This window comes from Panthera leo, chromosome B1 (genome assembly GCF_018350215.1).
Source record: "Panthera leo isolate Ple1 chromosome B1, P.leo_Ple1_pat1.1, whole genome shotgun sequence".
Lineage (NCBI taxonomy): Eukaryota > Metazoa > Chordata > Mammalia > Carnivora > Felidae > Panthera > Panthera leo.
In genome coordinates, this window is record NC_056682.1 from 48,860,661 (window position 1) to 48,875,450 (window position 14,790).

At 50.1% G+C, this 14,790-nt stretch overlaps 1 protein-coding gene across 1 annotated transcript in view; it reads left to right on the plus strand.

Annotated features, from left to right (window-relative positions):
* The window catches only part of LOC122218367 (L-gulonolactone oxidase), a 34,373-nt gene extending 20,555 nt beyond the window's left edge, over positions 1-13,818 (plus strand). Inside the window, exons 8-13 of the mRNA XM_042936668.1 lie at positions 4,233-4,340; positions 5,179-5,255; positions 10,561-10,710; positions 11,568-11,732; positions 12,228-12,318; positions 13,092-13,818. Of these exons, the coding sequence (XP_042792602.1) occupies positions 4,233-4,340; positions 5,179-5,255; positions 10,561-10,710; positions 11,568-11,732; positions 12,228-12,318; positions 13,092-13,220 (720 nt within the window). The 3' untranslated portion in view covers positions 13,221-13,818. The remainder of the gene's footprint in view (positions 1-4,232; positions 4,341-5,178; positions 5,256-10,560; positions 10,711-11,567; positions 11,733-12,227; positions 12,319-13,091) is intronic.
* Positions 13,819-14,790: the final 972 nt, after the last annotated feature.

The window sequence follows — 14,790 nt, forward strand, 5'->3', positions numbered from 1 at the left end:
ACAGGTGCTGGTTACTCTGTTTTGCTCATGACCATTTACCACCGTCTCTTGAAACGGTCCCCCTCCCTTTTGCTACTCGATGATTAGCATTCTGGAGGGCAGGGATTTTATCTGAGGCCTCCGGCTCCCCAGCATCCACAGAACACATGGCAGTGCTCAATACAAGGTTACTCAAGGTCGGTTGATCGGCAATGTATTAAAAATCCATCTTTTTCTGGGATTTTCACCAACTCCTCCCACCTGTGCTGTGCGGTGGTCTGTCAAGTCTGTGCTTCCCATTACTGATTCTCTTAAATACATTGCTGCATGATTTCTGAAGGCTGTTCAAAGCCACATGAGGGGAAGGGGTCATTCCCGGACCCCAGGGAGAGTTGGAATCAGTGTTTCTAGAACTGGAATCCAGTTCTAGAACTGAATCCAGTTTCTAGAGCTGGAAAGAAGTCTTGTCCAGTTTTGTGGTGCCTAGAAAGAGGCCACCCTCACAGCTTTTCTGACAAAGTCTCAGCATTTCTGACTCTTGCAGTTGGGTCGGCATGGAATCACAACCGGTTAGAAGGCATGAAGATTTTAGAAATTATTGTCAACCTTTTGCCCTTTATGTCACCCAAACCATAATGAGATGTGATGAGTGCAGCTGGCTATTGCCTCAGCCCTCCTGCAGCACCCCAGGAAGCAGTATTGGTCCCAGTGTGTCACCGTCCTTGTCAGCAGCTTCCAGATGCCGACCACTGTCTGGGGTGGCCGTCAGCTGATGCCAGGTAATCCCCGGCTATCACACTGGAAGCCCTCTGCTCACAAGCCTGAGAGCCAGTTCCCGGGAGCCAACTCAGCAGTGCCACAAGGACTAAATCTGGAGGGACAGAACCTGCCAGAACCCTTCATGCCAGTAATGTGTCAAGGAAGAGACTCCTCTGGGACCCAAAGGTCTATGATGGTGCTCCCAGGAGACACAAGTCATATCAAGGATCCTAGGAACAGTCCTCCTCCAGTTAGGGTGGTTTGTGGGTGCTGAAGGAATTTAATCCACAGTGGGGTGGGGCCCAAGGTTGTTCCACCATCCAGCGGCCAACCTGGTGCTAAGTTAGGGGTAATGGAGAGTCCAGAGCTCAATCGTGCATAGTTCGTGCCTCTAGAAGCTTATAATTTTGTGTGTGTGGGGGGGAGGGGGGGGGAGACATGCCTTGTTTCTTTACTGTGGGAGGAAAAGAATGACCAGTGTCAGGACAGAGGCACAAAATGTAATGGGGTGACTCTCGTGACTCTCGTCACTCCATTCTAGGTAAAAGAAGGCTGGACATAAACCTCTTAGAGCTGAGAAGGGCGCCATTACATTTGCTGCTGGATTCTGGGCAATAGAGTGGGATGGCCCAGGATGCTAAACGTGAGGAGATGGGGGTTTTCTCCTTTCCAGTGTCCCAGCCCCACCCTCCAGGCCAAGTCACCAGGCTGTATTCCTGGCTCTCCCAGGGGAACGTCAGCTCTGCCCAGAGGCTTCTCACGGGAGAGTCCTGTGGACCATGGGTCCATTGCCCTGTCAGGATGGAAGTGATAGTGACAGGGGCTCTGGAGTTTCTTCCTCAACCTTTCCTGAGCCTCCAGCATGGCACGAAAGGCCTTTCTCTTCAAATAAGGAATGATAGTGTCCTCCGGCATTCTCTGTACAAGGCATTGTGCCAGCAGCTCTAAGGCAAGGGAAACTAGAGCCTGCAGGCAGACTCTGGCTCACTGCCTGTTTTTGTAAATAAAGTTTTATTAGCACACAGCCACGCTCATTGCTAATGTATTGTCTATGGCTGCTTTCATGCTACCGTGGCAGAGTTAAATAGTTGCCACAGAGACCATAGGGCCCCCAAAGTCTAAAATATTTATTGCCTGGTTCTTTACAGAAAAGTTTTGCTGATCTCTGTGCTGGCAGGGACCAAAGATGGACGAGATAGTCCCTGACCTATAAGAGACTATTGACCAATTTCAGAGACGGATGCTTCAAGAGCTGCAGTGTCATTCTGGGATGGATGCAATATAATTAGAAGCCACTTAGAAGGGGAGGAGATGGCTTTATGAGGAGCATTTAAGTTACATCCATCTCAGTTTGGATAAGTCACTTTTCAGGTGCTCAATGGCCACTTGTGGACAGGGGCTGTTGTATCAGACAGTGTTTGTGGACGGAGGTCCCGGATGCTGAACTAAGTGGTGTGAGCTTTATTCTTTAGGCAGTAGAGAGCTGCTGGGGATTTCTGAGCTGTGTTTTGCGTATGCTCTGTAGAAGTTGTCTGGAGAGATGAGAAAGGGGGCATATTATGAGGCGAATGCAGGAGTACGGGTGATGGGTAAGAAGGGTGTGGACTATCTCACAGCAGCAGCAATGGGTCTCAGGAGAAGACTGGGGAGGCATTTGCAGAAATACAACAGGGTGACCAACAGATTGGAGTGGGGTGGGAGAGGGGGAAGACGACAGGCAGATCACTGGAATGCAACAATCATCCACCCGTCTCCATATCCCCGGCTACACCATGCCCTGGTGAGCTGGTCAGGGGGCCTCCCCGACAGTCGTGGCAGAGACCCAGAATTCCAAAGTTCCGCTGCTCTCAGACACCCCACATGTAAGTTCTAGAGGGGCTCATCTCAGTGCTTCATGTTGGCTTCACCTTCCTTCCTGGCCAGACGGTGGAAATGGCCGTTCTACCTCGAGCGTACCAACCTCTTTGGACACCATCTTGACCCGTGATTGGATCCGGCCATTTTTCTCTGCTGGGTGCCCAATTCCCCACAGTGCATTTGGTCAGTAAGCTGCTGTGTTATTGTTGTTTTTCCTCCATCTTTCCTGCTCCCTCCCTCACATGTTGAGTTTACAGTGCTTTCAAACCCCTGATTTCCCCTGCCCCTCACAACAGCCCTGGAAGGAAGGAAGGAAGGAAGGAAGGAAGGAAGGAAGGAAGGAAGGAAGGAAAGAGAGGTATTACTGTCTTCATTCTACAGATGGAGAGATGCTACCCAGAGGCTTCAAAGGGCTTTCTGGAAGTCACGGCTAGGGACTTCGGGGGGATAGGACAGGAACACTAGATGTGTGTGTGCTAGCGTTGGTCAAATCCAGAACCAAAACTGTTCTTCGGGCACATGCCACATGGCAGTCACTGTCCTGGGAGCTTTGATGTAGATTATCTATTTCATTGCACCAGTGCCCACATGTTATTGACGGGAAGACCAAAGCTCAGGTACATGGCTCCTCCTAGGTCGTGCAGCTTGGTAAGCTGCAGACCAGGACTCGAACCCGGAACTCACCCCAAGACCAGTGGTGCTTTTCCCCAATCCCCAGCTTCCCATCAAATACCAAATCTGTCTACCCTTTGGCTCAGAAATTGTCCTGTATCTGCTTGATGGGTTTTAGGGAGACATGATTTGCTCCGTGATCTCATCTCTAGGAGTGCAATAATGAGCCATATTAGAGCAAGCTTCTCCTGTTCATTTCCTTTTTTTTTTTTAATGTTTTAATTTATTTTTGAGACAGAGAGACACAGAGCATGAGCAGGGGAGGGGCAGAGACAGAGGGAGACACAGAATCCGAAGCAGGCTCCAGGCTCTGAGCTGTCAGCACAGGGCCCGACGCGGGGCTCGAGCTCACGGAACGTGAGATCATGACCTGAGCTGAAGTCGGACGCTCAACCGACTGAGCCACCCAGGCGCCCCTCTCCTGTTCATTTCTTTAAGGACCTGTGATGTATTAGGCAGTATGGAGATAAAGGACGATGATGGTGACAGTGAATGACAATGGAAGGGTAATAATAGCAGCAGCAGCAGCAACAGCTTATGCCTATGCGGTGCCTACCATGTTCGTGGCACCATCGTGAGCACTTTCTAGGCATTAGCGCATTTTATCTTCATACCATTCCTGACAGGGGTACTATTATTAGTCCTCTTTTACAGATGAGGAAACTGAGGCACAGAGGTGTCAGGTACCTTGCTCAAACTCATACCGCTAGGAATTGTTCAAGCCGGGACAAATAAGAAACCATCTCTATCCTCTAAGCTGCTGGGGGAAGTCACCATGCAAAAGGACCACTGATGTCCAGCCTATTACAAGCCACATTCCATGCCATTTGATGACGCTAGGACAATTTTAACTATTTTCTCTTGCTGGGGAGAAACTGAGGCACCCGCGGGCCCTGACTTCCAGTACTTTCCCGCCATCAGCCTGGACCCACGCCGTCTTTCCCTTTGCCTTCTGCCGAGGTCAGGTTCTCGACAACCTGGACAGCCACCTGAAGAAATCCGAATACTTCCGCTTCCTCTGGTTCCCGCACAGCGAGAACGTCAGCGTCATCTACCAGGACCACACCAACAAGGTAGCGACAGCATCATTCCCGTCCTCATGCACAGCCTGCAGAACCCAGGGTGGCTGACCTTTGTCCTTGTCCCGGGTGGTCAGTGAGGTGTGAGAGGGAAAACGAAGGTGGGCATCACTGAGTGTGAGGACAGAAGCAGGCGAGGCGGCAGGGTGGAAGGAGGAAGGAGAGTTGGCCCAGTAAGGGTCTAATGTGACCACAGGTAAGGATGTGCAGGAGTGAGGTCAGGGGACAGCCTAGATGCGGGAGAGGGGAGCAGAGGTGTGGGGAGGCCAGGACAGGATGAGGTAGAGTACCAGGCAGCTGGGCTATCCCTCGGACCACCTCCACCTTCCCTCCAACGCCCGTCTTGCCCACCCCCACCTGGACAGGTGAGGAAAGCAACAGTTTTGTCTCTCCTCCATGTCCTTAGCCAATGAGCTGCTTCTCAGCAGAAAAACACAAAACCATCACCTAGGATGAACATTGATGGGCCACGTCAGGCAAAAGCTATGACACTTACTGTGTGTTACAGGGCTGGCATGGGGTTTGTAAACGGTGATCGCTGGACACCTGCCTCCAGGGCTCAGAAGGGGAGGGACAGATGCACATCGTCATCTTGTGCAAAATAAAAACATACCTAAAGACATAAATATGCAGGAAACGAAAGGGGTGGGGCATGCAAATTGGCTGGGTCACCAAGAAGTGAGGCTTTCGATTGTCCTGGCAGGTGGGTCACCCCCTCTACACACACATGCAGCCACTCTTGGACACACCTCCCTGTAGGGGGACACTATGATAATAGGTCAGAAAGCAACTGAGCTCTGGCCCTGAACTGATTACAGATTCTTCTCCCCAGCCCCCCTCCTCTTCAGCCAACTGGTTTTGGGACTATGCCATTGGATTCTATTTACTGGAGTTCCTGCTCTGGATCAGGTAGGAATGCAAGGTACCTTCTTCCAGCATCTGCCATGTGCTGTTGAGGATGTGGTCCACCAAAAGAATAACACCCTGGCCTTTATGCATGTAAATTAGGGTCTAGGGCAGTGAATTTTCAACCCTGCCTACACATTCAAATCACCTGGGGAGCTTTTTATAAAATGCCAGTGCCCGCGTCCCACTCTTTGGCCCCCAAGTGATGTAAATCTCATAATGTCCTGTTTTCTACCCCCTTCCCAGCCTGACATCTAGGCTTATGCTCAGACTCCATGTCTGCTGGTAGATACGTAACTCTCAGCGATGGGGAAGGTTTCATGGGTTCTTGAATGGTAACTTTATATCCAGCCAAGACATGGAATGACATGATATAAAAATTTTTTGAAAAGTTTTATACAAAATAATATAGAAAACATATTAAAATAATAAGAATAACGTGGGGTGCCTGGGTAGCTCAGTCAGCTGAGTGTCTGACTTGATTTCGGCTCAGGTCATGGTCCCAGGGTCGTGGGATCAAGCCCTATATTGGGCTCTGTGCTGAGTGTGGAGCCTGCCTAAGATTCTCTCTCTCTCTCTCTCTCTCTCTCTCTCTCTCTCTCTCTCCCCTCTGCCCCTCTCCCCCATTCACTCTTTCTCTCTCTCTCTTAAAAAAAAAAAAAGAGTAATATAATAAGCATCCACGTGGTTACCACCACACCAGCTTAAGAAATGAAACAACATGAGTACAATTGGAATGGTCTTTATGTTACAATTTTTTTAACGTTTATTCATTTTTGAGAGACAGAGAGTACAGAGTATGAGCGGGGGGGAAGGGGCAGAGAGAGAGGGAAACACAGTATCTGAAGCAGGCTCCAGGCTCTGAGCTGGCAGCACAGAGCCCGACACGGGGTTCGAACCCACGAACTGCGAGATCATGACCTGAGCCAAAGTCAGACACTCAACCGACTAAGCCACCCAGGCACCCCAGGAATGGACTTATGAAGTCCCAGACCACACTCTCCAAGGGGTAACCAAGAAGTAATCACTACCCTGAACTTTATGTTTATCACTCCCTTGCTTTTATTTATATTTTAGTTTTATGAATCCTGAAATCAGAAATTTGGTAATTCAGCTTCGATAGTGATAATTATCCATGTTGATATGGATAGCTGTGATGAATAATGATTAGTCATTTTTCACTGTATGCATTTATCACAATGCGTTTATCCATATTCTTTTTTTTTTAATCCATATTCCTAATAATGGGTATTTGGGTTATTTCCAAGATTTTTTTTCGTTTTTCTTTTCCTTTCTTTTCTTCTTTCTTTCTTTCTTTCTTTCTTTCTTTCTTTCTTTCTTTCTTTCTTTTGCCATTACAAACCATATTGCTGTGAGGATTCTCAACCACTGCTCCTGATGCTTTTTTTTTTTTTTTTTTTTTTTTTTTTTTGTCTTGAGTATACTCATGAGTGGAATTCCTGGGTCATCGAGCATGAGTATCTTCAGGCTTATCAGATCAAATTGTTCTCCCAAGTGGCTATACCCAGTGACCTCGCCGCACACTGTAAGATTCTCTGTGCCCCACAAGCTGGTCGAGATCGAAATTTTACATTTTCATGTGACGTGTATTAAATAGTATCTCACTGTGGTTTTTAATTCTTATTTCCATGCTTACTTGTAAGGTTGTGTGGTTTTTTAGTATATTGATCCTTTAGATTTCTCTTCTATGAAGCACCTGTTCATGTATTTTGCTCTTTTTAAAAATTGGGTGGGTATTTTTTTCTTATTGTGCTGTAGGGTTCTATGTATATATTTTGAGCACTCTGTTTCTGGGCTGCAATACCTCCCTGTTTGTTCTGTCTTTCACTTTTATGGCTTTTAAAAAAATTTTAGTGTTAGATGTATTTAATGTTAGTATAGTGAAATTTAGCTGTTTGTTGTTTTACCTTTGGGACGGTGTCTTCATAAGAAATCCTTGCCTACTGAAAGGGCATAAGAGCCCATCAAAGGTGGCACTGATGACAGGACCTGGGAAACTAGCTGGAGTTCTTGTCGGTCCTGGACGTGGCTGAGACCTTTGGCACCTGGCATCGGGTCTCCTCAGGGTAGGGGAGCTACAGGTGCACGGATGGGACTCACATTGGAGTGACTAACTGCCTGGAAGGTGTTAGGAGAGAGAAACTCAACACAGGACTTAATGCATCTGGGCAGGCAAAGGACAAGGAGGAAGCCGGCCTGGGGACCACGATCCAACAGATTATGGGTGGGAGTGAGAGTGGAAAATGCCCCACCAGGCTTTCCCTCTAGCTTCTATCACAGCCTCTCGGCAGCTTTATGTGCGTGTGCCTGTGGAGCCCGATCCCAGTGAGCGCGCAAATAAATTGGGCTCTAAATCACAGCTGCCACTTCCTGGCCCGAGTGGGTGCTCTGTGAGAGCTCCACAGCCTCTGAGTTCAGCCCATGGGGCTTTGGCTTAGCTGCTTCTGGAAACCGTATCCACCCAGACTCATCCCCGCAGCTCTGGGGTGCACACTCAGCCGTGTGCCAGAGGTGCGGGAATGAATGGCGAATAACAGATTGTACTTGGTGGTTTAACGGCTACTTCACAGTAAGACTCACTGTGTCCCTGCAAGGTCAGGAACCCTGCCTGTCCTGTCACACTTGATCCCCAGTGCCCCAAGCAATGCCTGGCACCTAGAGGAGGCCCCTAGATATTTGTGTAAGAAATGCCACATTAAAGGCTTGGTGCCTGTCTTTGAGGAGTTTAGTAGTGGTCCACTGTGGGAGTAATGACGGTGGCCATAGCTGACCAGGACAGAAAGGCAGGCTGTCAGTTGGGAACAGGTCCCTGGGGGTGACCCAGGGCCTAGGCCAAGCTCAGCTCCTGTGGTTAGAACAGCCCTACTCCCGGGGGCCAGTGGAAGCCCCACCACAGCCAGCTGGCCTCTAAGACGCCAGAGAGCATCTGCCTTGAGACAGACGGCATCCGTCTCCTACCCCGCCCCTGAAGCAAGTACCCATGTACCCTTTCTGAGTCCCCGGAAACTTGGCAGCTTGGGGCCATGGAAAGAGCATGAGTTTTGGACTCAAGGGGCCCTGGACTCTGATCCATACCTTCACTTCCCTGCTGTGTGACTCTGGGTAAATCGCTAAGCCTCTCTGAGCTGTGGTTTGCAAGTACATAAAGTAGAGCCACTAGCAACAATTGGGTTGTTTACTAGACATCACTTCCCTCCCTTCTCACAAAGGCTCCTGGTGCCCCCACTACGTGGCAAGATGCAAGGGTCTGCGTCTGCTGTTCTCTGTAACCCCCATGAGGTGCTCTGAGCACCTGGAAAGGATTTTTGACAGACAATGAGGCGGCCGGGATGAGACCAGGGACAGGCCTCTGGGGAGCATGGCTCTAACAAGAGGCTACCCGCCGGGAGGGAGAAGTCAAACTAAGCCTCGTTACCAGGAGTCTTGAGTGACTCCAGGAGAGGCACACGCTACAGCTGGCATGATTAGAGCCAGTTCAGCTCCCAGGACCCTGAGCTGGCAGGAGCTGGGTTCGTGAGTGGGATGACTGGACAGGCCCCTATAACCAGCCTCGGGGCTGATGTCCTCTTCAGGTGCGTCTCTAAAAGAATTGAAAACAGGGTCTCTCTCTCTCTCTCTCTGGTTTTTGTTTTTTTTTTGTTTTCTTTTGTTTTTAGACAAAATGTGAGCAACAGCAAGAGAGAGGGGTAGAGGGAGAGAAAGAGAATCCCAAGCAGGCTCCACGCTCAGTGCAGAGCCTGACATGAGGCTCGATCCCCTGACCCTGAGATCATGACCTGAGCAGAAACCGAGAGTCAGACACTCACCTGGGTGATCCACCCAGGTGCCCCATGAAAGCAGGGTCTTAATGGCGGCCCTCTTGCACTGTTGGTGGGAATGCAAACTGGTGCAGCCGCTCTGGAAAACAGTGTGGAGGTTCCTCACAAAATTAAAAATAGACCTACCCTATGACCCAGCAATAGCACTGCTAGGAATTTACCCAAGGGCTACAGGAGTGCTGATGCATAGGGGCACTTGTACCCCAATGTTTACAGCAGCACTCTCAACAATAGCCAAATTATGGAAAGAGCCTAAATGTCCATCAACTGATGAATGGATAAAGAAATCGTGGTTTATATATACAATGGAATACTACTTGGCAATGAGAAAGAATGAAATCTGGCCATTTGTAGCAACGTGGATGGAACTGGAGGGTGTTATGCTAAGTGAAATAAGTCAGGCAGAGAAAGATACCATATGTTTTCACTCTTATGTGGATCCTGAGAAACTTAACAGAAGACCATGGGGGAGGGGAAGGGGGAAAAAAAGTTACGGACAGGGAGGGAGGCAAACCATAAGAGACTCTTAAAAACTGAGAACAAACTGAGGGTTGATGGGGGAGTGGGAGGGCGGGGAAAGTGGGTGCTGGGCACAGAGGAGGACACCTGTTGGGATGAGCACTGGGTGTTGTATGGAAACCAATTTGACAATAAATTATATTGAATATATAAAAAAAAAAGCAGGGTCTTAAAGACATTTTTACACACCCATGTTCACAGCAGCATTATTCTTAATAGCCAAAAGGTGGAGGCAAACCCAAGTGTCCAGTGCAGGAGTGGATAAACCAAATGAGGTCTACGCTTATAATGGCATCTTACTTGGCCTTAAAAAGGAAGGAAATTCTGGCACAGGCTACAACATGGATGAACCTTAAGGCCATTATGCTAAGTGACATAAGCCAGTCACAAAAGGCAAATACTGTATGATTCCACTTACGTGAGGCCCCCAGAGCAGTCACATTTATAGAGACAGATAGTAGAATCAGGGTCGCCAGGGGCTGGCAGGGGGAGCAGGGGAATTGGGGACTTGTTTACTGGGGACAGAGTTTCGCTTTGTGAGATTCTGGGGATTCCTTGCACAACAATGTGAATATACGTAACACTTAGTGCTAAACCTCGTACTTAAAAATGGCTAAGATGGCAAATTTAATGTTAGGCAATTTTTTTTTACCACAATTAAGAAGGAAAAAACCCCAAACACTGAAAACCAGCTAGCCCTCACTAGGAGGGTAGTGGCATGCATGGGGGCGATCCAGAAGTGGCTTCTGGAAGTGTTGGGAGGGTAATTTGGAATGCTATCTGCATCCCCAGGAAGGTTTCCAAGCCGCAGGTAAGCGGGAGTGGCAGAGGTTTGGACGGAACCTCCCCCCCTCCCCCCGCCCTGCCACAAGGTTTGTAAGCACACAGGCGGCACTCACTAAATGCTGGATTGTATGATTACTGACATCGCTCTGCCCTGCCCCCTCCAGTTCTTTCCTGCCAGGCCTCGTGGGCTGGATCAATCGCTTCTTCTTCTGGCTCCTGTTCACAAGGAAGAGGGAAAGCAGCAACCTCAGCCATGAGATCTTCACCTATGAGTGCCGCTTCAAGCAGCACGTCCAGGACTGGGCCATCCCCAGGTAGGGGCCGCGCCGGCCGGGCTGCAGGGGGGGTGGTCAGTGTCCAAGGGACCCCCTTCAAGGGTGCCCCACGCAGCCCTGATGTGTACTCTGCCAACCAGGCTCCTGGTCCTACCTATCCATTATGAGTAGGGGGCAAACTGGAGGCTAAGTCCCCTTCTGGCACCCTTGTGCCAAGCTGTTCTACCTCTGCGGGGACAGCAGCCCGGAGGTGGGTCACGGCAAGCTTGGGTGCGGAGTGTGGGGCTTCCTGCCCAGCTTCTTGTTGCTCTGGAGAGCTGTCCCCTACATTCAGTCCCTCGAGGGGCAGCGCCCACCTAGCATGCCAGGGGCTGGGACTCTGCCTTGGGCGGCAGCCCAGGTAAGAACCTAGGTGAGGTCTGTAGCCCCAGCTTTCTCTCTGAATGGTCCCCTCTCTGTCTCTCTCCAGGAACAGGGGGGAAGCGGTGCCCAGGGCTTAGGCGAGACCTCTGTTACAGTGTTTAAGGGCTGGGGCACCACTCTCCCAGCGGGAATATTAGAACACGCGCAAGTGTTGCAATCAGACTGATTTTACTCTGTCAGAAAAGGAAGAGGCCAGGGGTGTGGGGCAGCTGGGGCCGGACACCTGAGAGGAGCCCCTGACTGGGTGGGGGGCCCAGGGCAGGACCAGGAGCAGGAGGCAGCTCTCCAGCGGAGACACTCACAGGCTCCATTTCCACGCGGAGGACTTTGAGAGCAACCGCTAAACGTGGGCCTCCTAGAAGCCGGGAGCCCCCTGTCCCTGGGGGAGGGGGGCAGGCATGCAGAGCCTCGTGTGATGGCTCCCGGAGGCCCTTTCCCGAGGCCCGGGTTCTGCCCCCCTGGGCTGCGTGCAGAGAGAAGACCAAGGAGGCACTGCTGGAACTGAAGGCCGTGCTGGAGACCCACCCCAAGATGGTGGCCCACTTTCCCGTGGAGGTGCGCTTCACCCGGGGGGATGATATCCTGCTGAGCCCCTGCTTCCAGAGGGACAGCTGCTACATGAACATCATCATGTACAGGTGACTGGCTCTCTGGGAGCGGTGGGGCTGGGGGAGGCAGCCCCTCAGCTGAGAAAGACCCTCCTTCAAGGCCAGTTCAGATGCTGCCCTCTCTAGCGAGACTTCCTTGATCCTGGCAGCAGAAAATAGTCTCTCTTCCTTGCGTTCCTACAACTCCCACTTCCTCCCCGTAGTACTACAATAATTCATATTAATCAATAGGTAACGTTCATGTGAATAGCCACCCTGTGTGAGATGGATGTCATGCAACGGCAATTGCATGCCGTCTCATGTGCCTACCCTAGTTGATGGTTCTGACAGCCTGAAATGCTGTGTTGAGAAGGATTCTGAAGCCGGGTTTCAGTTAAGCAGAGAAGGGGGCCCCTGGGTGGCTCAGTCAGTTAAGCACCTGACTCTTGATTTCGGCTCAGGTCGTGATCTCATGGTTCGTGAGTTTGAGCCCTGCGTTGGGCTCAGGGCAGGGACAGGGCCTTACCTCCTTCTGCTCCCCACCAGGCCCTATGGCAAGGACATACCACGGCTGGACTACTGGCTGGCCTACGAGACCATCATGAAGAAGGTCGGGGGCAGGCCCCACTGGGCCAAGGTAAGATTTGCCAGGGAGTGGCTCACAGGGCCATCAGCCTGGCAGCTGCTGTGAGCTTGGGGCCCACCAGAGGGCGCCTCTCTTCCCTGTTCGTCTGCCTGACCAAGGCTCAGAAGTTGGGATCCAAGGGCTAAGCAAGTCACAGGAAGGAAGCTGACCCAGGCCCAGCTTCCCCCAAGGTTCATGTTCCAATAGCTCAGTGATTGTACTCCGTGAAGTCACCCTGAGAGTTTTCAGAGAAATTTCTCATCTCTCATTTTATTCGATTCTCATGGAAACCTCTGTGAGCAGGGTAAGGCAGGAGTCAGTGAGCCCCTTTAACAGATAGGGAAACTGAGAGTCTTCAGAAGTGATGGGACTTACTAGTTAGCAATAGAATTGGGGGCAGAGCCCTCTCCACTGTCATACTGTGGGGTGGTAAAGGGAATCCAGAGTTTAATGTTAATGCTGTAACACCTTCCGTCTTTACCTTCCAAGAACTTCCTCTCTTCTGTTTGGGTCTTTACATTATGTGTGTACTTGCATGCATGCTTGTGTGTGCAAGCATATGTGTGCACACATATACATGCATGTGTAGGTATGGGTACATGCATTTTGTATGCATGCACGCACGTGCGGTTAAGTGGATACATGTGTGTGCATTCACGTGTGTGTGTGCCTGGGGGTGGGAGGGTCACATGTGCAGGCATACAGACACAAGGCTGCCTGTTTGCAGCCCCACTGAAACGTCAGCTCTAGGGAACAAGGTCTGTTGTGTCTGGTTGCTTCCACAGGCCCACAACTGTACCCGGAAGGACTTTGAGAAAATGTATCCAGCCTTTACAAAGTTCTGTGCCATCCGAGAAAAGCTGGACCCTACTGGGATGTTCCTGAATGCGTATCTGGAGAAGGTGTTCTACTGAAGCAGAAACAGAATAAATTGAGCGAACCCCATCCCATCCCTCAGGTCCACCTCCAGGAGGTTGAAGGCTCAATGTCCCCACTGGCCCGATGGGGAGCAGACCTCTTTCCGCGGGCCCTCTGCCACGGCACCCACAGCTGCTCCCACCCACAGCCGTGAGCCTGGATCTAGGCAGGGCTCCCCACTCTCTTCCTTCCTTTATCCCTGCAACAACCCCATACAAGGAAGAGCACCCAAATCTCTACATCTCCTTGCGGCAGCCCTCTTCCCCGAACCTACAGTCACCACATTCTTTCCCAGGAAATAGAGAAACCCTGAAATGTTATGTTTCTTGAAGAGGGCAGGCCTTCGGTCATTCACAGCTTCCACCTGCCGGCTAGTTGTCTGTGACTCCAGGGCCCCCGTTAACGTGTGTCTGGGCACAGCAGTCCTGTGTACTGTGTCCTGCCTCCTGTCACCCTTGAGGGTTTTTCAGATGCCCAGGTGCGTGCCCACCTGCCCTGGGACTGCCCTCTTCCAGTTTCTCCCCGTCCCCCTGACCTCCCATCCCCTGACCTTCAAGCATGGCTGCTTCAGGGGATGTTTGGGGAGTGGGACTCTCCTTGCCTTCTTTTAAATAAAGACCAAGAATTGATTCACTCTCTGCACCCTCCTCTTCATCTCCAGGTAACAGGAGGCTCCCTAATTTCCTGGCTTCCCTCCAGAGCTCATGGGTCTTGAGCCTGCCTGGAAAATGTCCTTCCCATTCCTTTTGCAAACTTAGTTTCAACTTGCCTCTGACCTACCACACTTTGTGATCATTCTTTTGTGAGCATTCATGGAACATCCAGTAGGTGTCAGGTGCTTGGGGGGATTAAGAGAACATTAAGACAGGTTTCTGACCTCAAGAAACTTATATGCTAATCTCCTATCTCATAAAAGGATAATATCCATGGTATGTGAGGATCTCTTAACAACTCAACAACAACGACAACAACAGATGTATGAATAGGCAAAGGACTTGAGTAGACTTTTCCCCAAAGAAGATATCCAGATGGCCAGTAAGCACATGAAAAGATGTTCCGCATCACTAATCATTAAGGAAGTGCAAATAAAACCTCAATGAAAAAAAAAAAAACAAAAAACCTCAATGAGATATCACCACACCCATTAGGGTCACTGTTGTTAAAACAAACAAACAAACAAAACCAAAAAAACCTCCAAAAAATAACAAGTGTTGGCAAGGAGGTGGAGAAAGTGAAACTGTTGCACATTGTTGGTAGGAATGTAACATGGTGCGTCCATTCTGGAAAACAGTATGGTGGGTCCTCAAAAAACTAAACATAGAATTACCATATGATCCCGCAATTCCACTTCCGGGTATATGCCCAGGACTGAAAGTTGGGCCTCGAAGAGGTATTTGTATACCATGTTCATAGCAGCATTATCCACAATTGTCTAAAGGTGGAAACAACACAACTGCCCCTAGATGAATGAAGGAATGAGTGTGTAACATACATGCAATGGAATATTGCTCAGCCTGGAAAAGGAAGGAAACTTTGACCTATGCTATGTGGGTGAACCCTGAGGGC